This window comes from Nannospalax galili, unplaced genomic scaffold (assembly GCF_000622305.1).
Source record: "Nannospalax galili isolate Female #2095 unplaced genomic scaffold, S.galili_v1.0 scaffold744, whole genome shotgun sequence".
Classification (NCBI taxonomy): Eukaryota; Metazoa; Chordata; class Mammalia; order Rodentia; family Spalacidae; genus Nannospalax; species Nannospalax galili.
The window spans coordinates 1,883,121-1,908,382 of record NW_008351509.1 but is presented as its reverse complement, the minus strand read 5'-3'; the positions used below and the strand labels follow the sequence as shown (position 1 = coordinate 1,908,382).

The window sequence follows — 25,262 nt, the reverse complement described above, 5'->3', positions numbered from 1 at the left end:
CAGTTTCCCACTTTGCATTTGCTGAGGTGCCTCTTCATCACTCTAGCATTGAAGCCTTTTATTGGACTATGAGAAAAAAAATTTTTTAATGTTTCCTATCATAGCAGTTTATTCTTTGTGTGTATGGTGCTGAGGATCAAACCAAGGGGCTCAAATACCCTACCTAATTGCTCTATTGCTAAGATACTCTTACAACCCTCATAATTTTATAATCAGAAAAGTTTTCTAAAAAGTAAAACTACAATAGATGAATATCAGCAGTATGCTGAGTGAAAGAAGACAGATAAAAAGGCCATATAATGTATTAGAAGTATCTAGAAAAGTTATTTTAGTGTAATGGCAAAGTAGGTACATTATTTGAAATTGAGGCCAGACATGCTTTGACTGGGAGTGGGGCAGAGTAGAAGGTAAAGAGGACTTGGGCTAGAACAATAGTGCTCATGTTTCTGCACGCGATGCTCAGCCAGCAGGGGGCACACCCTTTAAGGAGCTGGAATAGGATTGCTCTGGGGCTCAGCTGGCTCTGGATATGGACTGGTGCCAGTAGGCTCCTTTGCTGGAGAGCCAGTGCTATCCAAGCACCTCCCACGTGGTGAGCTCGGAGCTTCATCTCATTGGTGCCACCTGCCAAGGCAGGAAAGGAACGCCTGGCCATTTGGAGAGTGCTGGTCGGTGATACAATGGCCAGTATAAATGTCAGCAGGACTGCCTAAGGGCAGCCAGGGAAGGACGCAGACAACTGCAGGATAAGGAGCCACCTTCCAAGATGGAGAAGTTCAAGGCTGCGATGCTGTTGGGGAGTGTCGGCGATGCTCTTGGCTATGGAAATGTCTGCAGGGAGAACAGTGCTCTGGGCTCAATCCAGGAGGAGCTGCAAAAGACTGGGGGACTGGACCACCTTGTGCTCTCACCTGGAAAGTGGCCAGTGAGTGACAACAGCATCATGCACATGGCAACCGCTGAGGCCCTCACCACAGGTAGGACTGGCTGGTGCACCTGCTCCAGGTGTGGTGGGGTAGAAAGAATGGTATGTGGCTGCCTGTGTACCAAAAGCCTTGAAAGTGGTGCACCGGTGCCCTATGTTACCTGATGCTACTGCTAAAGTGGTGATTTAATATTCACCCAAGTCCCACAACCAGCCAGTCAGCCAGGCAGCGAGTCATGTTTCTCCTGCGTGTCTTTGGGGAAGCACTTTGCTTTGCAGATAATTAAGCTTCAGCGTCTAAATAGCAGCTTTCACTTGTTTCTGCTGGTGCACAATAGGCAAGCCTCTTGTGTGGGAACTGCTTTGGTAGGATCAGAATGTAGACCCAGTTCCCCACTGCAGAGGATGTGCCTTCTCATTCTAAATTTATTATAGAAGAATATATTATTTGGGGCTGGAGAGATAGCGCAGCGGTTAAGAACACTGACTATTCTTGCAGAAGACCCGGGTTCAAATCCCAGCACCTACATGGCAGCTAACAACTGTCTGTACTCCAGTTCCAGGGGATCTGACAGCCTCTTCTGTCCTCTGCAGGCATTGCATGACACGGGTGCACGTACCTGCACGCAGGCAATACATGCATGCACATAAAAAAATAAAAAGAATATATTATTCATCTTGAAGTTTGGATCCATTGAGATAACATTGTTTGAGAATCACATCTCAATTCCAAACATTTAAAATTGAAATAACAGCCCTGGGCATGGTGGCACACATCCTTAATCTCAGCAGAGGCAGGTAGATCTCTGTGAGATCAAGGCCAGCCTGTTCTACATGGTGAGTTCCAGGTGAGCTATGGCTACAGGGAGACCCTGTCTCAACAAAACAAAACAAAAAGAAACAAATGAAATACCTGCCAAAATCATTCCGCTTGAGCATTGTTTATGCATAAGTATGTTCCAAAAAAGAGGTGTTTGGATATGGGAGAACAAAGTTAAATTTATTCGCTAAGAAGAAGATTGGTGACAGGATCAAAAAAATGTCACATGGATTTCAGAGAAACAATGATATAGAAACACGGTATGTCTCTCATACACAGGGTATGCACGCTAACATCCTGCAGATTAAGATCTGAGGGCAGTGATTAAGTCAGTGGGTCTCACTAATGCATTCACCATTCTGTTAGCCCATCATGAACGTGCCCAGTTTAGTTCTGTAGTCATTGTATAGGAATGCCATCAATGTCATGTCCCTAAATAGCTGGAGTGTGTTGATAAGATGAGGTGTCACAGCTTGTTGAAAGTGGCAGAACATCTTTCTGGTCCACACACTTATGAAATCCAAGTATTTATGGCTCCTGCTGTCATTGTATAGGAATATTGTCAACTAGTCCCTAAATAATGGGGGAAGCAAAGCACACTGATAAGATACAGTGTTATGGCCTTTGGAAAGTGGTGAAGCATCTTTCTGGGTTCACAAAATTATGAATTCCAAGTGTTTCTTGCCCCTAAAATTTTGGGCAGACTATGTGCTTTTATGATCAGCAGCATAGCTCAGAGCTAATAGCCTGCTAGAGAGCATTACTTTTGAAATAAACCTGCAGTCAGCACTTATTCTTGATGTCTGCTTCCTTTGATTCTGTGTGTATACTGATATAGAACCACAAGGTCCCCATGTGTGCACAGAGTATGGTGCTCTGATGGGTGTTCTGTGGATACAGAGTCCTGTCTCTGGGACTGCCCTGGAGAGTGCCTTGCACAAGTATGTGATGACATAGGGAACCTGGGATTAGATCAACAGGACACAGTCTACCCAAGGTGAAATGTGTGTACTTGCTAAGGTTGGAACCATTCTGTTGCATTGTTTGTTTGTTTTTTGTTTTTAATGGTTTTTAGATTGGGGGAGGGTTTGGTCTTTTTTTTAACTTTTTTATTATTATTATTTATTTATTTTTGGTCTTTTTGAGACAGGGTCTCCCTGTAGCCCCAGCTGTCCTGGAACTCACTATGTAGACCAGGCTGGCCTTGAACTCACAGAGATCCACCTGCCTCTGCCTCTCAAGTGCTGAGATTAAAGGCATGCACCACCATGCCCGGCCTATTATTATTATTTTTATTTTATGTATATGCGTGTATTGCCTGCATGTAGGTAAGTGTACCCATGTCATGCAGTGCCCGTGGAGGTCAGAAGAGGCTGTGGGATCCCCTGGTACTGGAGTTACAGACAGTTGTTAGCTGCCATGTGGGTGCTGGGGTTCGAACCCAGGTCTTCTGCAAGAACAACCAGTGTTCTTAACTGCTGAGCCATCTCTCCAGCCTCTTTTCAGTCTTTTTTGAGACAAGGTCACCTTGTAGCCCTAGCTGGCCTAGAATTTGCTATGTAAACAGGCTGACCTCTTTCTCACAGAGATCCACCTGCCTCTGCCTCCTGAGTGTGTGACTAAAGGCATGTACCACCATGCCCAGCTTGTTGAATTTTTTTTTAAAGGAGGAAGTGAATTCTCTTCTAGTCACCAGATGTAGCAAACGTGTGAGTTGCTGTGTTGCACCCTGTTGTGGCCTCTTATTGTAGGTCATGAGAAAAAAGCTTGTTAAACATCTCCTTTATGGTTAATCCTTTATAAACTAAATATGTTTTTTCTACTCACTAAAGTTCAAAGTTTTAAGTTTAGTCTTCAAACAGCCAAGTTTTTAACAATTGTAGTCCACTTCAGGGGGCCATGGAGCCATTAGTATGATAGGTGCAACTCCCTGCGGTGCAAATATGCAAGGGGTTATCCCACCTGCCTTACGTGTGCGATCCCAGGGCCATGTCATCCTCATACACCGAAAGGTAACTTTAGTGTTTTCCATTCCACAGGTGAGGGGTGGACACATGGGGTGGTTGAGTAACTTGTTCAGTACCATACAGCCATGTGACAGAGCACACCAGACCCTGTTCTTATACACCCTGATGACTGCCTAAAGTGGCCCTGGAACTATTTATTGCAGCGTTTGGAGATCCTACAGCCTGTTCCCTAGAATGGAGCCACTCTTGGCACATTTAAGCAAGTGTCACTCATGAGTTTATCACCCTGCAATCCCCCTGCTAATGGTCTGTAAAGCCATGGCTCTGCTACCACAGACATAACTCAGTCAGGGACAGCATGTAGCCTTCAAGACACAAGAGCAGAAATAACCAGGGTAGGGCGTTGTCTGATGACATTCTACAAGACACATCAGTATTGTCATACAAGAGCCATCAGTCGGGAACACAGAGGCTAGTGCAGTATTGTCATGTCACTCGGTGAGCCTCTAGTAAGCACAGGCTTAGGTGCCAGACTTTGAGTGTGGCTCATTCTGGGACCATTTGCTCTGGGGCCCAGATGTACAGTTCCATGTTCCTAGGAAGCTGGTGAGGTGCTCATGTCCCTGAGCCTTAAAGTCCTTGGGGCTGTGGGAATCAAGCAGAGCCTTGGGGGACTGGTGGGGGGTGGTTTGTCTGAAGAGTCCACCAGACTGGGCTCCAGGTCAGCAGTTCTGACTGTTGATTGCCAGGGCCAGTCAGTGCAGCAGGAAGGAAAGGCTGACTTGAAGTGCCCAATCATACAGCCTGTAGGTGACAAGGGACTGGCAGAGTGAGGGTAGGTCAGACCTGAGCCTTCTCTTCCTCTCAGTAGCTACCTGGCAGCTAGCTGAGTTAAGAGTTAGAACAGACACAAGTCAGAGCTGAGATGAGGTAAAGCAGGCAGAACTACCTGGAATCAAGGTATTTTACTTTAAACTCAGTAATGGCATTTTGCCTTTTTTAAAAAAATTACATTAATTTAGCTGGGCAGGGTGGCACATGCCTTTAATTCCAGCACTTAAGAGGCAGAGGCAGGTGGACCTCTGTGAGTTCGAGGCCAGCCTGGGACTACAGGGAGACCCTGTCTCAAAAAGACCAAAAAATTTAAAATAAATAAATAAAATAACATTAATTGAGAGCTGCCAATCAGTTTTCCAAATTGACTTATCCTTCAGTATACTGGATAGGAAGGTAGAGAATTGAGTGTACAGTCAGAGCAGAGCGGCTGGAAGGATTCACAGCTTTGTAGACCTATTTCTAGTTTACATTCAATCTGAAAAGACAAGTTTTATGGACCCTCTTTACTCTGAAAAATCTATTTCAGTTGAATGCAAAGATTTTGTTATATCTGATCCTGTAATAAAGTAATTATTTTGGAGAACTCTGGAAGGGCTGGGCTGATGTGCCAAGATGGAAGAAAGAAAGGCCATCTGTAAGCAGATAGCGCTGTGAGCCAGTGCCAAACACTGGCCAAAGCCAGGGTTCTGCCTCCCAGCAGGGGTTTATGAACAGACAAAACTAATTTTATTCCTGCAGGGTTGCCACATAGAGCCTGCCTGGGACATGCAGCACTCCCTCCTGCCAAACAAGGTTCTGCCCATCCTCTCTCCTGCCCCAATTCAGAGATAGGCATGGGACCTGAAGGGATGAGCGATAGGAGCTGCCTCTGCCCTGAGGAGCAGTGAAGTAAGGCTAGGGAAGTTCTCTTTCTGCAGTAGTTCATAGCTGTGGGTAAAGACTGTTCCTATATGGAAGAGCAATTCTGACAGGCACCTCACTTTACTTGGCTGGCATGAAGAAGTCTCTAAGGTTTCCAGCCTACTCTTCCCTGGAGCAGGTGGTTACAGGTTCCTCCAATCTTCCTCCAGGCCCCCAGCCCTCAGCAAAGACAGATCACCCATAGACAAGGAAAGGGCCAGAGGTTGTCTCCCAGTGACAGCTCTACACCCTGAGTGTAGCTTTGACACAGACTGAAAACCCACTGGTGCCCATTAAAGAGGACGTGAGAAGGTACCACTTACAGCCTTACCAGGTCCAATGACCCACAGCTACAGCCTGTCCTATACATGGTCAGACATCCTGGACCCCACTGTCTGGGCATGTGTGACCTCTGTCCACAAAGCTGTGGATTAGCTTAGAGACCAAAAGTCATTAGCTTTGTAGTCAAAATCTGTCAGTGAGCTCTGGCCATGGCAAACAACCTTTGGGGAAAATGACATTGGGCCTGATGGGACTGTCCAGGGGCCTAAGGCAGATGTTCAAGGTAGGCAAGCCCTTTTCATTCCCTGTACCCCATGATCTTCAGGATTTGGCCCCATTTTGGTACCCGGAGTGCACTTCAGGGACCAGGGCAGTTTGGCAATAGTGACCATGAAGAGCCTGGGTTTTCCAAGGGGGAGATGAGAGCTGGAGCTTAGTGAAAATCAGCCTCCACCACTGTAAACCATCTGCTTCATGAGCCTGGAGCCAGATGCATTTTGACATTGTTTATTCTGAAGGGACTAAACTATTAACAGGAATGAGTGGAGGAGACCAGAATAGGAGTGACGGCCAACAGTAAGATCTGAGATTCACCTAGGCAACAGGGACTCACCAAACCTTCTCTGAGCACACTCACATGCCCCCACCATTGATGGAAGCCTGTTCATATACCCAACCACCCTACATGCTTACTGTCCCCACTTACATCTGTACCCACTCCTTCCTCCATAGACTATTGGTGCCTAGATGACCTGTATCGGGAGATGGTAAAGTGCTACGTGGAGACTGTGGAGAAGCTTCGGGAACATCGACCGGACCCTTCCACTATTGAGGGCTGCTCGCAGCTGAAGCCAGATAACTACCTCCTGGCCTGGCATACACCCTTCAGTGAAAAGGGTCAGAAACCTTTCTATTCACAGAGCTGTTGCTAGGCACCCTGCAGATGCTGACCACCTGTCCTACCATTTACCATGGCATTCCCATTTGTCTGGATGGGAGCCTTTGAAGGGCAGGGCATTGTTTGAGCTTCTGTTAAAGATGCTATCTATGTGGTACCAGGCTTCCCCACATAGATTTCTGTTATCCATCTCTGGTTTACTTTAAGGAATGTTTTCCATTGCCTTTACTTAAAGTTTGTGTCTTGCTAAGGAGAAATGCCATCTGTGCACGTCTCTCCAATGTGCATGCTACTTTCATGGGGTACAGCATGTAGGCAGCCCCAGTCTCCACCTCTTGGGCCTCTCGCCTCCTGGCTGTGTCCTGATGCTCCTTCATAATTACTGAGGCCACCGTTCTTCATTTACCCTGAAGGGAGCAGAGGACAGGCTCCTCTGTCAGTGCCACAGCTATCAGGCCTCCCCCTTCAGACCTGGGTTCATTCTTCCCAAACAGACGAGGATGTGCTAAAACCTAAGGAGTCCCTCCCTGACCTGAAGGATACTGTCTGAGAGAACAGCAGAACACAGGCAGGCTCAGGCAAGCTGCTCTAACAGCCCCCCAGTAGGCTAGAAGAGAAGCAACCTAGGAACACTGGAAAGGGCAGTGTAAGCAGGTACAAGTGTTACCACCAGGAGAGATAATCTATCTGAGCAGGTATAAACTTGTCACCACCACCAGGCAGGGCAGTTCAAACAGGTATAGCAATATTGCTGTTCTAGTTTCCTTTCTGTTGCTATGATAAAATACCCTGATAAAAAGAAATTTAGGGGGGCTGGAGAGATGGCTCATCAGTTAAGAGCACTGGCTGCTCTTGTAGAGTTCCTGGGTTCGAGTCTCAGCACCCACATGGTGGTTAGCAGCTGTTCGTAGCTCCAGTTCCAGGGGATCCGACACCCTCTTCTGACCTCTATGGGCATTGCATGACACGAGTACACTGACATACATGTAGGCAAAACACTCATACACATAAAATAAAAATAATAAATTTTTTTTTGGTATTTTTGAGACAGGGTCTCCCTGTAGCCTCAGCTGTCCTGAAACTCATGATGGAGACCAGGCTGGCCTTCAACTCACAGAGATCTGCTGGCCTCTGCTTCCCAAGTGCTGGAATTATAGGCACCTTAGAAAATTTAAGATTATCTGTATATTATCTTTGTCCCATTCTTTTTTTTTTTCTTTTTGAAGCAGGGTCTTCCTGTGACCCCAGGAGTCCTAGAACTCACTGTGTAGACTAGGCTGGCCTTGAACTCACAGAGATCCACCTGCCTCTGCCTTCCTAGTGCTGGGATTAAAGGTGTGGGCTACCACACCTGGCTATTTTTTTTTAATTTTATGTGTATGCATGTATTACCTGCATGTGTGTAAGTGCACCCGTGTTGTGCAATGCCCGAGGAGGTCAGAAGAGGCTGTCCGACCCCCTGGGACTGGAGTTACAGACAGTTGTTAGCTGCCATATGGGCGCTGGGATTCGAACCCGGGTCTTCTCCAAGAACAACCAGTGTTCTTAGTCACTGAGCCATCTCTCCAGCCCCATAACATATTTTTAAAAGGCAATTTAGAGGGGAATGGGACAGCTTACAATTCCATATTACAGTCTATCATTATGGGGAAGTCAAAGCAGGAACTTCAAATAGTCGCATCACATCCAGTCAAGAGCATAGAGAAATGAGTGCACACATGCTTGCTTGTGCTCAGCTCCATTTCTCTGTTCTTATAGAGTTCAGGACTCCCTGCTTAGGGAACAGTAGTGTCTATAGTAGGTGGGATCTTCCCACATCACTTTACTTAAGACAATCCCCCACAGACATGCCAGCCCCAGACAGGCCAACCCAGTGTAGACAATTCCTCATCAAATCTCTCTTCCCAGCTAATTTCTGGTTGTGTCAAGTTGACAAAACTAACCATCACAGATACCTACCAGGAAAACCTCAGAGTCATCACTGAGAAGATCCACACGGCTTCCTTCTGGGCAGGGTAAAAATGGTACAAACTCTTGAGAGGGAAACCTGGCATTATCTTGTCAAAATTATCTAATGGACATGACTTTTGATTTCAATTCTACTTCTAGAACTTTTAAGGACCTATAATGACAACATACTAAAGCAAATGAGCAGAAATGTATTCATGAAGATGCTCTTTGCATCATTGTTTGTATTAGCAAAAACCTAGAAACAGCTTGGTGTCCCTCAGTAAGAGAATGAGAAAGTTAATTGTGGTATATCTATACGATGGAATGCTACGCAGCTGATTAAAAGAATGAAGTAGATCTATGTGTTGATATGTGGAAAGCCCTCTGCTTATAGATTGGTGAGGAAAGCAAGATGCCAACTAGTGCATTCGGCTCTATCCTAACTGTATTTATGGAAAGAATGTGCATGGGGAGAGAGCCGATGGGCTTGTGTGTGCATCAGGAAACCTCAAAGGACAGTAGAGCCTTCATGGCTGAAACTGAGAATAGAGCTGAAGGTAAGAGATTAGACAGCTTTCTGTTCCAAAGATAAAGTTAGAGCAAAACTGAGTATTATCAGTTCATTCATGACTATTTCCATATGTAATTCTAGAAGATAGTCTCTCTCTCTCTTGCTGTGTGTGTGTGTGTGTGTGTGCGAGAGAGAGAGAGAGAGAGAGAGAGAGAGAGAGAGAGAGAGAGAGAGAGTGAGAGAGAGAGAGAATGTGTATGGCAGCCAGAGGATAACTTCCTGTCATTCTTTAGGAGCCATCCACTTGCTCTGTGTGTGTGTGTGTGTGTGTGTGTGTGGTATGCATGTAGCTTCAGTGTGCAGGTGTGTCACTCAGGCACACGTGGAGACTAGAACAGGAATGTGGGTTTCTTCCTCTGTTACTTTCCCCTTATTGCCTTGAGACAGGATCTCTCACTGAACCAGATGCTTGCTGGTTTTGCTAGGCTGCTGACCAGAGCTCTTGAGACTTGCTGGTCTCCTTCCCCAACTAAAAAAAATTTATATATTATTTTTATTTTATGTGTATGAGCGTAATGCCTGCATGTATGTGAGTGCACCCGTGTCGTGCTGTGCTGCGGAGGTAAGAAGAGGGCGTCAGATTCCCCTGGAACTGGAGTTAAGGACAGTTTGTAGCTGCCATGTGGGTGCTGGGATTCAAACCGGGGTCCTCTGCAAGAGCAGTCAGTGCTCTTAACCGCTGAGCCATCTCTCCAGCCCCCCCAATTTGGGGGCTATAGGCACACATGCCTGGCTTTTTACACGGGTGCTGAAGATAGAACTCAGGTCCCCATGCCTACATAACAAGCACTTTACAGACTGAGCTATCCTTCCAGGCCCTTTGCCGGTAATAGTGTATGAAACTTTTTTTTTTTTTTTTGTCTTTTTGGGACGGTCTCCCTGTAGCCCCAGCTGGCCTGGAACTTGCTATGTAGACCAGGCTGGCCTTGAACTCACAGAGATCCACCTGCCTCTGTCTCCCAAGTGCTGGGATTACAGGGGTGCACCACCATGCCCGGCTCCCAGTAGTTCTTAAGACATAAAAGCAACATAATAATGGCCCCAGGGGTTCACCTGTCTCTGTCTCCCAGGTGCTGGGGTTACAAGCTTGTACCACCATGCTTAGCTTTTTATATGGCCATTAAGGATAGAACTCAGGTCTTCATAAAAACACTTTATGACCTGAATTATCCTCCCAGACCCCAACAGTCCTTCATAAGATGTGAACACAATAATAATTATTATTATATAATCTTATCATAATGATAGCCAATATATTTAATCTTTTTTTTTTTTTTTTTTTTTGTCTTTTTGAGACAGTAGCCCCAGCTAGCCTGGAACTGAAAATGTGGACCAGGCTGGCCCCAATCTCACAGATATCCATATCCACCTGCCTCTAATTCCCAAGTATTGAGATTAAAGGTGTGCACCACCAGACCCAGCAAAATTTTCCTTTAAAATTTTATTTATTTATTTTTACTTTATGTATATGAGTGTTTTGTCTGCATGTAAGTGCACCTGTGTCTTGCAATTCCCACAGAGGCCAAAAGAGGGCGTCAGACCCCTTGGAACTGGAGTCATAGATGGCCGTTACCCACCAAGTGGGTGTTGGGAGCCAAACCCCAGCAAAAACAGCAAGTGCTCTTAACTGCTGAGCCAACTCTCCAGCTCCAGTTTCTTTTTCTACCTTTATTTTTTTTTCACATAATCTTAAACAGATGCTTTCATTTTCCTGTGCTTTGATTTGATCCATATTAAAAGATTTCCCAAAGCTGTGAGGCATTGCTTCTTGAGTTGGGTGTTCAAATTTGGAGGTTTTGCTTTTTGTTTGTTTTTTGAAATGGGGGTCTCATTATGTATCCCTGGCTGCTATGTAGACCAGGCTGTCCTTGAACTCACTGAGATCCATCTTCCTCTGTCTCCTGAGTGCTGGGATTTAAATTCTGCACCACCATGCCCAGAAAGTATTCTGATTTTCTTTTTTTTTTTTTTTTTTTTTTTTGAGACAGGGTTTCCCTGCAGCCCTAGCTGTCCTGGAACTCAATATGTAGACCAGGATGGCCTTGATCTCACAGAGACCCACCTGCCTCCGCCTCCTGACTGCTGGGATTAAAAGTGTGTGCCACCATCCCCTGGCTCTGGGCATTCTGATTTTTAATAAAACATCAAATGCTGTTGTTTGTTGTGTGGCCTTCTCCATTCAGGTGCTTCCAGCTGTGAGAGTGTGCTGGGCCGCTCAGCTCAGCTGGCCTTTTCACACTTCTAGCCATAACCCAGCAGCAGGCACAGTACTCTCTTCATGTCTAAACAAGAAGAAAGCAAGAAGCTGGAAAAAAAAAAAAAAAAGCCCTCTTCCCTCTGCCGGGCCCTGGGCACCCAGGGGAACAGTGCTGTGGATGATGGATCCTTTCAGAGACATTTGGGTCACAACAATCCACCTTGTGAGGTCATTGTTGCTTCTGGGAGTTGCTTCTTGTAAACCAAGTCAGGCCCCCAGGGCGGTCCTCTTGCAGCCTTTCACCATGTGACCTCTTCCATTAGGAGGTCATCACCAGCAGCCAAAGAAGTGTAGCTCCAGGCTCTTGGACCTCCAGAACAGTGAGAATAGGATTCAGAAAAACAGAAAAATATAAGTATTTTGGTTTTTACATATATTTATTCATTTATTTAGTGTATGTATGTGTGTGTACTTGATGTCACTGCACACATGTGGAGGTCAGAGAAAAATTTATGGAAATCGGTTCTGTCCCTCCATCATGTGGATTCCATGGATTGAACTCAGGTCATTAGCCTTGGTAGCAAGCACCTTTACCCACTGAGCCATCTCACTGGCAGTACCAAGTACTTTTAAATGATGACAGATAGTTGCACATTATCTTTTAATATGCCCTTCCCAAATTCTTCCTGTGTCCATTTCCTGGGTCCAGGATGACTTGGATAGAAGGTTGTACAGGGATGCTACCTTCATAGTGTGCCTTCCATGTCACCTGGAGACCCTTTAAGAATAACAAACCACATCAACTAATAAAACTAAAGAAGTTGCTGTTTGAATGCAGGTAGTAAGGAGATGATTGCTTTCCATCTGCATCACTTTCTAAGACTGGCCAGTCTGTGGACTGACCACATTTGTTTATCCCCTCATGCCTCTGTGGACCCCTGGGCTGCACCCCTCTTTTGGCTGCTATGAATAATGCTGCTATGAGCATGCGTCTGCTAGTCAGCCACGGGGCAGAATTGTGTTCATTTTGTCTCATTTTTTTTCCAGCACCTGCCTCAATGTTTGACATATGATAGGCACTCATTCAGGTTTCTTTCATTAATGACCTCCACAAATGGCATGGTGGTACACTCCTGTAACCCTAGCACTCCTGAGGCTGAGGCAGGGGGATTGCTGCAAGTTGGAGGCCAGCTTGAGCTACATCACAAGACCCTTTCTCAAAAATAAAGAAGACTTTATTCAACAGTGCCTGGCTCACAGCAAAGCCTGTGAACAGTGGCTGAACTAGGTCCTCTGTATCCATGGCCCGAATTCAGCTCTTACCATCAGTGTTGCTTCTAGAGTCATAACTCCATTGGCCTAAGCTTTCACATTAGATACATCTCAAATTCAGAGTGAATTTAAATTGGTGAGCTAATAAGAGAAATAGATGACCATATTTTTTTCTTTTTTAAAAAGATATTTTATTTGTTATTTTTATTTTATGTGTATGAGTGTATTGCCTGGATGTATATGAGCACACCCATGTCATGCAATGCTGTGGTGGTCAGAAGAGGGCTTCTATCCGCTTGACTTGGAGTTAAGGATGCTTCATAGCCACCATGTGGGTGCTGGGAATCGAACCCAGGAGATGACCATAGTTTTTGTTTCTTAAAAGTTCCTTTTAAATAAATCATTTTTCCTTAAATAATAAAAATAGTACCTCTTCATTTTAGAAAATTTAGAAAACACAGAAATATGTAAAGGAGATAAAGACCACATGCAAACCCACTCAGGCATAACCCCATTAGACTTTTGGTGTGTGCCCTCGGGGCTGCTTCTGACATTGTGTAGTATATGAGTATGAGGTTCTTAAGCCCATGTGAAATGGTGCAATGGCACCTGAAGATAGACTATAAAAAACTTAAAGATGTATAGGATAAACCCAAAAGTAGCTGCCCAAATAACAAAACAGTTGATAAACCCAAAAGAAAAAACAAAATACATGAAAAGCATTCAATCCACAAAACAGAAAAGAGGGAAATATACTGTATAAATAGTAGATAGAAAACAACAAATAATACACTTAAACTTATCAGACTGATAGTGGTAGCAAATGTGAAGGGGCTGAAGACCCTGAGTAGTGAGTGGGCATAGACTGTCAGACTGGATAAAGAATCAGGAATTCAAAGTAAGAGGCTTGCCAGTCAGAGGGCAACATTAGCACTCGATAAATGGTATTGCACGGAAGAAAGAAGTCTCTATTTTCTGCCCAATATTGAGCTTAAAAGTCATGAGATAGAGGCAGAAATCCCAGAGATGGAGCTGAGGAGGGGAATCCAGAACTTGAACTCAGTGAAGGGAAAAGTGCCATGTATTAAGAGGTGCCACCAGACGTGGGGAACCAATAATTGAAGAATAACTAGAATTAGGAGGATTCCTAATTCTATCTCCTGAGATACATGTCACCCTCCCACCACCTTGTAGAACAGCTCCGGGGCTGGCTTCTACTCTGCCTGCCCGATTCCCAGATGCCACCACTAGATGAGTACTTCCTCAGCCTCAGCTGAGGAGACATCTTCCCACCCTCATGGAAATGGAAAATCTTTTCAGAAGCTGTGGTCCAAGCCCAACTGGCTCTGACACTCTTTGGTTAAAATAAAAACAACAACAACAACAAAAGAATCAGAAGTGCACAGTAAACACAAAGGGACAAATAATCAAAAGATGAAGATATACCAGACCAGCACTGATCCAGGGAAAGGCAGAATGGCTGTATTAATGACATGCACAGTAAACTTTGTACCAAAGAATATCACCAAGAACAAAGATGGCAATTTCCTGATGAGCCAATCTGCTGAAGAAGGGCACATAACAAGCCACATGTGTACAACCTAACAACAGGCCTTCAAAATGTGAAGCAAAACATGCTGAAGGCGAAATAGACAAATCCACAGCCTCGGGCACAGAGTCCAGTATTAAGGTCTGAAGGCAATGACTTCAGTTTTCACTGAAGAAGCCAGGAAGAATACAGCCATAGTGGTACACACCTGTAATCCCAGCACTTAGGAGGTGCGGGCAGGAAGATCCAGAGCTCGCCAGCCTCAGCCATGTGAGACTCTGCCTTGAAAGAAGGGGAGGAGGGAAGGAAGAAAGAAGGAAAAGAGAGAGAAAAGATAAAAAAATAAAAGCAAATAAAACCCAAAGGAAGCAAAAAGAAAGAAATAATGAAGATCATAGTAGGAATCAGTAGCAGAACAGATGGACAAAAAGTCAACAAAATCAAAAGCTGACTCTTGTCTTTGGAGTTGGGTTTCACTGTGTTGTTGAGGTTGACATGGAACTCCTGAGCTCATGAGAGCCCCCTGCCCCAGTCTCTTAAGTAGCTGGTACTACAGGAGCATGCCACCATGCCCAGGTAAAAGCTGGTCCTTTCTTTGCAGGACTGGATGGCATACACCTTTAATCCCAGAACTCCCAGCATTCTGGAGGCAGAGGCAGGCAGATCTTTGTGAGGTTGAAGCCAGCCTGATCTACATAATGAGTTCCAGGCCAGCTGTGGCTACAAGGAAACCCTGTCTTGGTTTGTTGTTTTGTTTTGTTGTCTTTTTGAGATGGGTCTCCCCATAGCCCCAGCTGACCTGGAACTAGAACTCACTGTGTAGACCAGGCTGGCCTTGAACTCACAGAGAGCCACCTGCCTCTGCCTCCTGAGTGCTGAGATTAAAGGCATGTGCCACCACGCCTGGCAGACACTGTTTCTAAAGAGAAAAGGTATATCTACCAGGCATGGTGGCTATATAGCAAGATTGTTTCCAAAAAGGAAGGAAGGAAGGAAAGAGAGAGAGGAAGGCAGGAAAGAAGGAAGGAAGGAAGGAAGGAAGGAAGGAAGGAAGGAAGGAAGGAAGGAAGGAAGGAAGAGAAAATATCTTATTAAAGCCATTATGAATACAACTCTGCTTCTGTTTTTCCCCAAGTAGCATATTGTGCGCCTGGCCCCAGGCCAATAAAAAGTCCATTTTTAGGGGCTAAATAACCCCACTTCCTTGCAACCTGACTTACTGATCTCTGTCAGCCATGTAGGTGGCTTGTTTACTGTTCACTCATTTAAATGTCATTCTAATGAATGTGTTATTTAAATTTCTGTACTTTAGAAATTATGAATGCTAAACTTCCAAAGATTGTTAGAGCAAACATGAATTCAGGTGTTCATCATCCACACAGGTTCGGGATTCGGAGCTGCCACTAAAGCAATGTGCATTGGCATGCGGTACTGGAAGCCAGAGCGGCTGGAGACCCTCATCGAAGTCAGCATTGAGTGTGGCAGAATGACCCACAACCATCCCACAGGTAAAGCAGGTGCCGGACAGGTACAAGCCCTGCACAGATGATATTCTACTTATCAGAATAGATGCTAAGTACAGTGCACTATAGTGAAGAGACTATACAAGGGGGAGCTCTCATTTGTCCTCTATTGTTCACATCAACAAAAGAGAGGAGCAGATCATGAGGGGAAATTGGACTCTGGGCTGACTCAGGGTTAGAGTCAGTTCTGTGGGGTGCTGTCTTTCACCATGGCCTGGCTCATGTTATGCACTCTCCTGCTTAGAGTCTCCAGGTCAGTCCTGCAGCAGCCCTGAAAAGGTGGGTGTCTCATCTTTTATACAAGATTGGGGTCATCTGCTTGGGCTCAGAAAGCCACTGGCCCAGGTGACAGAGCTGTCTCTCTCTTCCTGCCACCCCCATAGGTTTCCTCGGGTCTCTGTGCACTGCCCTGTTTGCCTCTTATGCAATACAAGGAAAGCCACTTGTGCAGTGGGGGAGAGATATGCTGAGAGTGGTTCCGCTGGCTGAGGAGTACTGTAGGAAGACCATCCGGCACATGGCAGGTGAGCCTGGCGGCTTCCCTCCCCACTGACTCTGCTCACCCGAGGCACGTGTATTCATTCATACTCCAACTCAGGCCCTGCCCCTGCTGCCCGACGGCTCTAAGTATGTTCACCCAGAGCAAAGCCTAGAGGTCAGCCTGGGCAGAGCTGACCTCACAAAAGTCCTGGCCTTGCAGAGGGCAGACATCTGCTCCAAGTGGTACCAAGGGCTCAAGGAAAGCCAGAGCCACATCAGTGGCTTCTTTCCCAGAATCTGAGGTCTCTGCAGAGACGACCCCCCGAGCCCTTCACATCTCCAAGCTGACACCAGGTGTCTAGTATAATAAAGTATCTTAGCCGGGCATGGCGGCACACACCTGTAGTCCCAGAACTTGGGAGGCAGAGGCAGGCGGATCTCTGTGGGACAGCTGGGGCCACAGGGAGACCCTGCTTCAAAAAGACCAAAAAAAATTAATTCAAATAAAGACAGTACAATCTATTGATCTTTTCTACCTTTCAGGTTAATTATCTGTCAAGCTACCAGGATCTCTGTGAGTTCAAGGCCAGCCTGATCTACATAGTGAGTTCCAGGACAGCTGGGGCTACAGGGAGACCCTGTCTCAAAAAGACCCCCAAAAAAAGTATCTACAGAGGAATGAGCTGCACCTGCATCCCACACAGCCGAGACCTAACCTGTACATGACTGAAGAAATGTGCTCTGTGCCACCTGGTCCCATCTGTGACCTAGGAGCTGTGTCCCTATGCCATGAGTCCCCAGAGACCGTGCCCACTAAGGGCATGTGCCCCCAAGGTTTCCATTTGTCCTTGTTCACCCAGAGCCTGTCACCTTTTTTGAGCATGGTCAGCATGTCAAACAAAGATCCTAGGAACATGGTTCCCAGGGTTTGGGCACACAGCCAGTAAAGTGTACCCCACCCCGGCTCAAGAGGGCAGGTGCCAGGGCCCAGAGGCTGGACCAGGAAACCCAAGGCTCACTCTCCATGTGGCTGAATATTCTGAAAGATCCTCTCACCACAAGGCTGCTCTTGGCTCTGAGGTGTGTGTGTGGGTAGGGAGTGCAGGTGGATCTGTGTGTCTGGCTATGCTCTTAAGTAGGAGGAAGCTTTCTAAAATAAGTCATCCAGGGTGTTCTGTAGAAGGGGGAAAGAGGTGTGTAGGGCCAGGGCTGCTGCTTCTCCAAGATAGCATGAGGCTAAGTGTTCTTGAGACAGCTCCAAGAGGCTCTTCAAGGTCACTTCAAGATGTAAGAGGCTGGGCATGTTCTAACCCGCCTCGAGGATTCCAGAACAACTTTACAAGGATACACAAGAGGACACCCACCTGATCTCAGCACTGGAGGAAATTGAGCCCAAGGGACGGCGCCTAGCATTCCAGCCAGCTCATCTCTGAGCAGCTGTCTGTCCCTCACTCACTAGGCCACCCAAGGAATGCAGTTTCGGGACACAGTCAGTGGCACCATGCTTCATTTATTTTTGCTTGGTTTAAACCATCATACCCTGGTTCCTCTGAGGTTCCCACCATTGCCACCTGCAGTCTGTGGACTGTTTGTCTTATCTGAGTGAGATCACCAGATCTCCCCACCAAGTTAGAAGACAGGTGCTATGTTAGAGCCACACAGCACAGCATTCACATCATTAGGGGACACCCCGAGGACTCTAGAGCCCAAATGGCTATCTTCAAAGTATGCTCTGAAGGGCAGTCATCCATGAGGGTGTGAACTGGAGGACAGGGTTCACTGTCATACCATCTGGGGACTTAACTCTATCTGGGAGGAGGATTTGAAATGCATGTAAGCCAGGTGATCCCTGAGGTCCTGTAATATCTGTTTGAGTCTAAGTTTACTTAACACAGAGTTTTAGAAGTTCCTTGAACACAGAACCTTCAACAGACCCTAAAGTCATTCTGTAAACATCTTGGACAGTATCTCCTGAAGCCTCCTTGACAGCTAGAGGAGTCAAAACAGCCCTTACTCATTGTAGGCTCTGGGTCTGGACAGCTGTTTGCAAAGTGGTCCCTGGTAGAGGCAGTGTTGTGGTCCATGCTACCCCATGCAGGTCTGCAGCATGGCTGAGACTTAGCCTTTCCCAGGTCTTTTGCCTTTAGTAGTATTCATGGAGTGGTGTTTAAGTGGACAGTTCTTCAGCTTTGTGAAGCCAGGCAGGTCCAGGAGCCCAGTGTGCTAGTCCCAGGAGTCATCCCAGTACCTCCTGGCTTCCCCTTTGCAGCCCCTGCCTACCACCCTGTGGCCCTTCACCCTCTTTTCTCTGTCCTCCAGTGTTCTCAGTTCTCCATCCATAGACAGGAAAGCAGGATCTGTCTTTGTCTTTGGATGTGTCCCTGAGACCTTACCAGCCCCTAACGGCCAAGGCATTCCCCATTCTCGGTTACCTCCAAGGGGCATGTGCTATGATCCTCTTGCTACTCGAGTCTCTGGAGGACCTAGTCCTCTGCAAGGCTCCAGGGGGCCTCTACCATGGGTTTGGTGTATTCTAGCCAGTGTCCTCCTCATCAAACTTAGTGCCCAAAAATCATTTAAATTCTCCTGGGCCTTAGGTTTCAAGTTATCAGTTAATAATAATGTAACTTATTATTACTGAACAAGCACAGTGTTAATAGAAATAAGTAATAATAATTAATAATTCTTTGTTGATTTTGTTTTGGATTTCTGGATTTTTTTTCTTTTTTTCCAGTGCCTTATGCATGCTAGGCAAGCACTCTTGACACTGAGCCATATTAGACCCAACCTAATAACTTAAAGTTATAGGTTCAGAATTTTCTGGAGACTGCATTTAATAAACTACAGTCACTTTCTATCTTGGAGTGTGGTTAGGTAACTCTGGTGTTGCTGTTTTGTTCATCCCCACCTTCTGTATTACTATTCAAAGCAGCCACACCTGTTCTTATTTCTGGCACAGGTGCTCTGTCCCCAGACCTGTGGCCGGAAGAGGGTACTACCCATTCCCCCAACCCTACACCTACATCCATTGGGTACTATTAGCCCACTTGTCCTGTGCTTGCATTTAGAGTATCAGGAGCACTGGTTTTACTTCGAAGCTAAATGGCAGTTTTACTTGGAGGAAAGAAAAATCAGTGAAGACACAGAAAATAAAGCCACCTTTCCTGACAACTATGATGCAGAGGAGAGAGACAAGGTAGGCTTGGCCCCAGCCCTATGGTATGCCTGTACTCTCTGGTACTCAGCCAGAGCACACCAAGTGGATGGACAGATTTGTGGATGGACTGGGATCTTAGGCTGGCTACACACTGACCTATAGTTCTCCTCAGACCTATAAAAAGTGGAGCTCAGAAGGCCGAGGGGGACGACGAGGCCATGATGCCCCCATGATTGCCTATGATGCCCTCCTCGCTTCAGGGAGCAACTGGACTGAACTGTGCCAGCGGGCCATGTTTCATGGAGGTAAGATGTCCTCCTCTGTGGTGGAGGCTTCCAGGAGGCACCAACCTATACCCTGAAGCATTTATAGGGTTTTGAGGCCACAGACATGGGATACAACCCCAACCCCAGAACACAGGTCTTTCTCCATTACTGAACAAACTCTGGAGATTCTGACTGTAGTACACACACAGGTATTACATGCAATAGGTATTGTTGCAGTCACCTACCTTGGTGTAGCCCACAGGTCCACCAGTCTCACACATGAGGCCACTATCAGGAGGACAGTGTAGCATTTGGAGTGACCAGGTACTATGGTGAGTTGCTTCACTTCCTGGAGCCCATTTTCCCCTGGCAGCACCGACTCCATGGGCTTGCTGAGTGTGAAAGCAGATGAGAATAAGGGAGGCCTACCTTCCTGCCCACACAGGCTCAGTGATGTTTGGTAGTGCACACAGTTCTGCTGGGGTACACCAAGCCCATGGTGGAGGTCCTCTGGAGCCAGCTGTGAGCTTTTGGTGGAGCCCAGCTGTAAGGAGGGCAGAGAAGGTTGAGGAGAGTGAGCAGAATCAGTTTGTACAGCCCACTGAGGGGCCTGGGCTGGAACATCTTATACAGACAGGAAGGCAAAAATGCAGACAGTTGTATCCCCTTATCCCTGAAAATAGAATCGGGTATTTGGAGCATTTGGGACAGCTTGAGAACTACAGGATGCCAGACCTGACCAAGAGAGGCGGAGTAGACTTGAGTGGTTGACAGGGAAACCATTTCCCCTGTAGTTGCCTCTGACCACTGCGCTAGCAACTATATCTCTCTGTTCAATTGTGAGCATGTGGCCAGGGCCCTTAGCTGCCAATGGAAAGTTCTGTATGGGACCAGAACTTTGTTCCACAAATCATGATGGGCTCCTCGCATTTGCTCAGCTTTCTTCTGAGAATGAACAGCTGTTATCAGAGCCATCCTGGGAGCAGGTTTTGGTAGACAGTTTCAGGAACTCAGGGGTCTGGCTACACTGGCCCCTTGTCCTATTTGCTGTTCCTGGATGTTTGTGTTTAATCCTTTCGCAGGGCCAGCACCCATCTTCCCAGGTCTCTAGGCCTATTTACTCCCAGAGCTCCTGCCCTGGCCCACCCCATTCTGTCCTCCATCATTTTGGTCCCAGCCTCATTCAGTCCAGTTTCTCTCCTCACAGTGTATGTGCACACAAGTATGCAGTTGCTAGTGCATGAGTGTGTCTGAAACATAGCCAGGACTCAGAGGCAGCTTGGGGTCATAGGTCAAGAGAGAAGGAATTGGAAGCCGTTCCAAGGTTCCCAGGCACAGAGATGAGGGGAAAGTATAGTGTGGAGATCATAGTTCAGCTTTTTTCTTTAAGAACTGGCAAATTCCTAAAGCTTTCAATGCTGTTTATGTGTACTTCACCATCCTCATTTTACAGATCCTCATTTTAAAAACTGTAGAGAGACTGTACAAGTGACCCTGAAATTCTGACACGTGCCCTGAAATTCTGAAAAACAGGCTGTGGTCTAAAGATGTAGCTCGGTTGGTAGAGTGCTTGACTGGTATACATGAAGTTTGAATTTAATCCCCAGAACCACATAAAAATCTGTCATGATAGGGCTAGAGCAATGGCTCAGCAGTTAAGAGCACTGATGCCTTCTTCTGGCTTCTGTGGGTATTGCATGCACAAGCCCACTTACATACATGTAGGCAAAACATTCATATACATAAAAATAAATAAAGCAAAAAACAAAAACAAAATAATTTTAAAATAATAATTTTTTTTGTCTTTTTGATACAGGGTCTCCCTGTAGCCCCGGCTGTCCTAGAACTCACTATGTAGACCAGGCTGGCCTCAAACTCTCAAAGATCCGCCTGTCTCTGCCTCCCCAGTGCTGGGATTAAAGGCGTTCGCCACCATTCCCAGCCTTTAAAAAATAATTTTAAAAGCAAAGTAAAATAGAAACCCAAAAAGTTTTTTTTAGAAATTCAGTATGGTGTTGCACCTGTGATCCCAGCACTTTGGAGATGGAGGCAAGAGGATCTTACGATCCTCAAAGTTCAAAGTTATTCTTGGCTACATAATGAATTTGAAGCTAGCCTTGTCTACATGAGACCCTGTCACCAGAAGGAGGGAGCAGTAAGATGGCTTGTCAGGGTAAAGCCAATGCTGTCAAGCCGGCTAACCTGAGATTAATTCCTAGTACAGAATAGGAGAGAACCGACTCCTGCTAGTTTTCCTCTAACCTTCATGCAGGCACTGTGGCACATGTGCACACCCATATACACACAAAAACACACATACTAAATAAATATACTAAAATATTTTTAAAGTGTAGGGGGTTGTGGGGTTGGGAATTTAGCTCAGTGGTAGAGCACTTGCCTAGCAAGTGTAAGGCCCTGGGTTCGGTCCTCAGCTCAAAAAAAAAAAAAAAGTGTAGGGGGTTGTACCTCAGTTGGAATCCTTGTGTAGGTCCTTGCCTAGTCCTTGAAGTCCTGGGTTCAATTCCTAGCACCACATGAACCAGGCATAATGCTGGCACATGCTCATATTCCTAGCATTAGGGAGGTGGAATCAGGATGATCAAGAGTTCAAGGCCAGCCTCAGCTACATAGTTAAGTTCAAGGCTACCCTGAACTGCATAAGACTCTGTCTCAAAACAAACAGTGGGTTAGAGAGGTAGCTCAATGGTTTAGAGCGCTTGTTGCTCTTGCCAGGGTTCCCAGCAGCCACATGGCAACTCACAACTATCTGTAACTCCATTTTGAGTTCTGATGCCCTCTTCTGGCCTCTGTGGGCATTGCCTACAGTTTTCTTGGTGGCTTCACATGTAACTCCTTTATGAGTCTGTCCAAAGTCCTGTGATTGATCTCAGTTAAGAAACCTGAGGCTTTATTATGAAAGCTGGGCCAGGGTTTTATAGTAGCTTCTCAGGCTGCACAAACAGAAATGGGTTTAGGTGTCTTTAGGACTCACTTCTCCCAGCTCCACACTCATGTCTGTCTCCTACCTGACAACACTGGCTTGGCTTCTGGTGGCAAAATGACAGGTGACATCACCTGTATAAGGAAAGAGAAGGGAAACACCTGTGGGGCACAGTGGGACCTAATTCAGGGACCTGACTGCCACAGGAGCTGGCAGCCTAGGGGAGGTCTTATTTATTTTTGATTTTGAGACAGATGTTGCTGTATAGCCCTGGCTGGCCTAGTACTCACTGCGTAGCCCAGGCTGGCCTCAAACTCATGTCAATCCTCCCACCTCTGCCTGCTGAGTACTCAGATTACAACTTTTGTACCCCCATACCTGTCCTCCTCAGGATGATCCCAGAGCCCTTGGGGGAGTGGGCCTGGTCAGTGGGGAGCCTCCTGGGACACACTTGTGTTTGCTGTTTCAGGTGAAAGTGGAGCCACAGGGATGATTGCCGGCTGCCTGTTCGGGTTGCTGCATGGCCTGGCCCCTGTTCCACAAGGCTTGTACCAGGAGCTGGAGTACAAAGGCAGACTAGAGGATTTGGGCACAGCCCTGCACCGCCTGTCCACAGAGGAGAAGTAAAGTGTTTCTGCCATTTCTCCTCCCAGGGGACCCATAGTGTCCACACTCCATAGCCTCCCCTAGGTGAGGTTGTACATATGCAGTTTCTACACAAAGAATCCATGTCCCATGGGCCATAATTAAATTTTAAATTTCCCCTCCAATTTCAGAATTCTGTTTGCTATATAAAATACATTGTCCTATGAGAATATTTTCCTTACCCTCACTGAAACCTTGTACATTGCTGCCATTGCCTTGGATTTCCTTCACACAAGCCTCCAAATAACACGATGATAAGTAGTCTCCCAGACACTGGTGTAGTTTACTCTGTCCCCACACTAGTGCTGCTTGTTCACTAACTCAGATGCCACTAAATGTAGTGGCTCTCCATTTGAGAACGTCTTTACTCTTCCTACCCCTAGTGTATTGCTACCTGCTACCCCAGCACACTGTGGGGTGGGCCATCTCTCCCCAGCAGCCAAATGTGTTAGTATCTCATACTAGAGATGCCTGGTGGCTTCCAGATGCACCCAAAGCAATGCATTTAACCTCTCTGCCATGATTTCAATCACTGGATCTTCACTGAAATCAGCATCTTTTGGAGCAGCTTCCTGAGACAGCTAGGCAGCAAATGGTTTCCTGTGTTACCTGCATCTTCTCTTGGTCCATGTGTCACACTTGGTGGGTCAGGTCCTTATGGGAGGAGGTCTTTGTCCACGGTGCCCTGTTCTCTAAAGTCTCCCCATTGAGGGGTAGTTGGGAATATGTAGAATGTAGATACATGTTCCTGTTCCAAAACATGGCTCTGGACATAGGTTTTCCTTAGTCAGTGTCTGCTGTGAATTCAATCACTGATGACTGATGCTGTGCTTGGGCAGCACAACTGGGCCTTTCTTGTTGATGGTGTGTTATTTTCACCCAAGGCCTTGTCTTTGGAGAGAGCCAGCACCCTCTGCATTGAGAGGCTCTACCAAAGATGGGACCCAGGGCAGGAAGCACTCACTTGCTGGAATCTGTATGTCCTCTAGGATGCAAACTCTCCACGGGCCTCACCTGTTCTGTGGGCTAGTTAAGATGGGATTCAAGAATGCCTCTCTGTCTAGTTTCCCCTTGGATATGTGTCTACATAGACAGCTGAACAAGCGGCTGTGTACTGTCTTAGCAAAGGCCACTGACACAGGCTCAGGGATGTGTTGGGACTTCCTGGACTTGCCCTGTCTCATATACCTTGTCCTCTTCTTCCTTGTTCTTGGGGAACTTCTGCATCAGTGGAGAAGTGGGCATGTCTTGGGGCATGGGTTTTTTTTAAGAGTACCTGGCTTCTATTTCATAGAGTCATGTGGCAGTAAAATCTGTGGTGCTCTATACTGAGCAGATGTGATGTGATTTGATGTGTGTGTGTGTGTGTGTGTGTGTAGAATCTGTGGTACTCTATACTGAGCAGATGTGATTGTGTGTGTCACACATACACCACATTTCTTAATAACTGAAATAACACACTATTAATTTATTTTTTAATAACTGAAATAACACACTATTTTTTTATTTTGATTTTATGTGTATGATTGTTTGCCTGCATGTATGTAAGTGTACCACATATGTACAGTGCCTGTGGAGATCAGAAGAGGGTGTCAGATTGCTTGGAACTGAAGTTACAGACAGTTGTGAGCTACCGTGTAGATGCTGGAAACTGAACTCACGTCCTCTGCAAGTGCTTTAAACACTGAGCCATCTCTCCAGCTACTAACACACTTTTCCATTAGAAGCAGAGATACAGGCATAGGGAAAGGTGATACAGGCATAGGGGAAGGTCTTGCATGCTGCTGCTCCCAGCCTGGAGCAGTGGATATGGGTAGTTATCTTTCAGGAAAAGCAACCCAGCTGAACTTAAGCAAGCTGGAACTTTCCTTAGACAAATGTAACACAGCAGCTTAGTACTTGAGGCTTAACCTGAAAGTGGCTTTTCCCTTCTCTGGCCTTGGCACATAAAAAAAAGATAGCCCTAAGAAGCAGCATGCAGCAAGTTCAGGATGAAGGCCTGCATGAGCTCCATCTTACTTCACAGGCAGTTTCAGAGAAGTCATAAGAATCAGAAAGTCTATTTACAAACTGATTTTATTT

At 46.2% G+C, this 25,262-nt stretch overlaps 1 protein-coding gene across 1 annotated transcript; it reads left to right on the top strand.

The window, feature by feature from the left end:
- The first annotated feature begins 632 nt into the window (after nt 1-632).
- On the top strand, nt 633-23,350 carry Adprhl1 (ADP-ribosylhydrolase like 1). The gene is made up of 7 exons (XM_008848429.1): nt 633-977; nt 6,464-6,628; nt 15,551-15,676; nt 16,075-16,215; nt 19,240-19,367; nt 19,501-19,633; nt 23,005-23,350. Exons 1-7 carry the CDS (start codon nt 767-769, stop codon nt 23,160-23,162), a joined length of 1,062 nt encoding a protein of 353 aa, XP_008846651.1. The 5' UTR covers nt 633-766; the 3' UTR covers nt 23,163-23,350.
- Nucleotides 23,351-25,262: the final 1,912 nt, after the last annotated feature.

Bases quoted from the DNA above. Each gene is read 5' to 3' on its own strand.
- Adprhl1 (XM_008848429.1), top strand. From the start codon at position 767: ATGGAGAAGTTCAAGGCTGCGATGCTGTTGGGGAGTGTCGGCGATGCT. The intron at 978-6,463 runs GTAGGACTGGCT...CTTCCTCCATAG, and splicing joins CGCTGAGGCCCTCACCACAG to ACTATTGGTGCCTAGATGAC. The intron at 15,677-16,074 runs GTAAAGCAGGTG...CCACCCCCATAG, and splicing joins GACCCACAACCATCCCACAG to GTTTCCTCGGGTCTCTGTGC.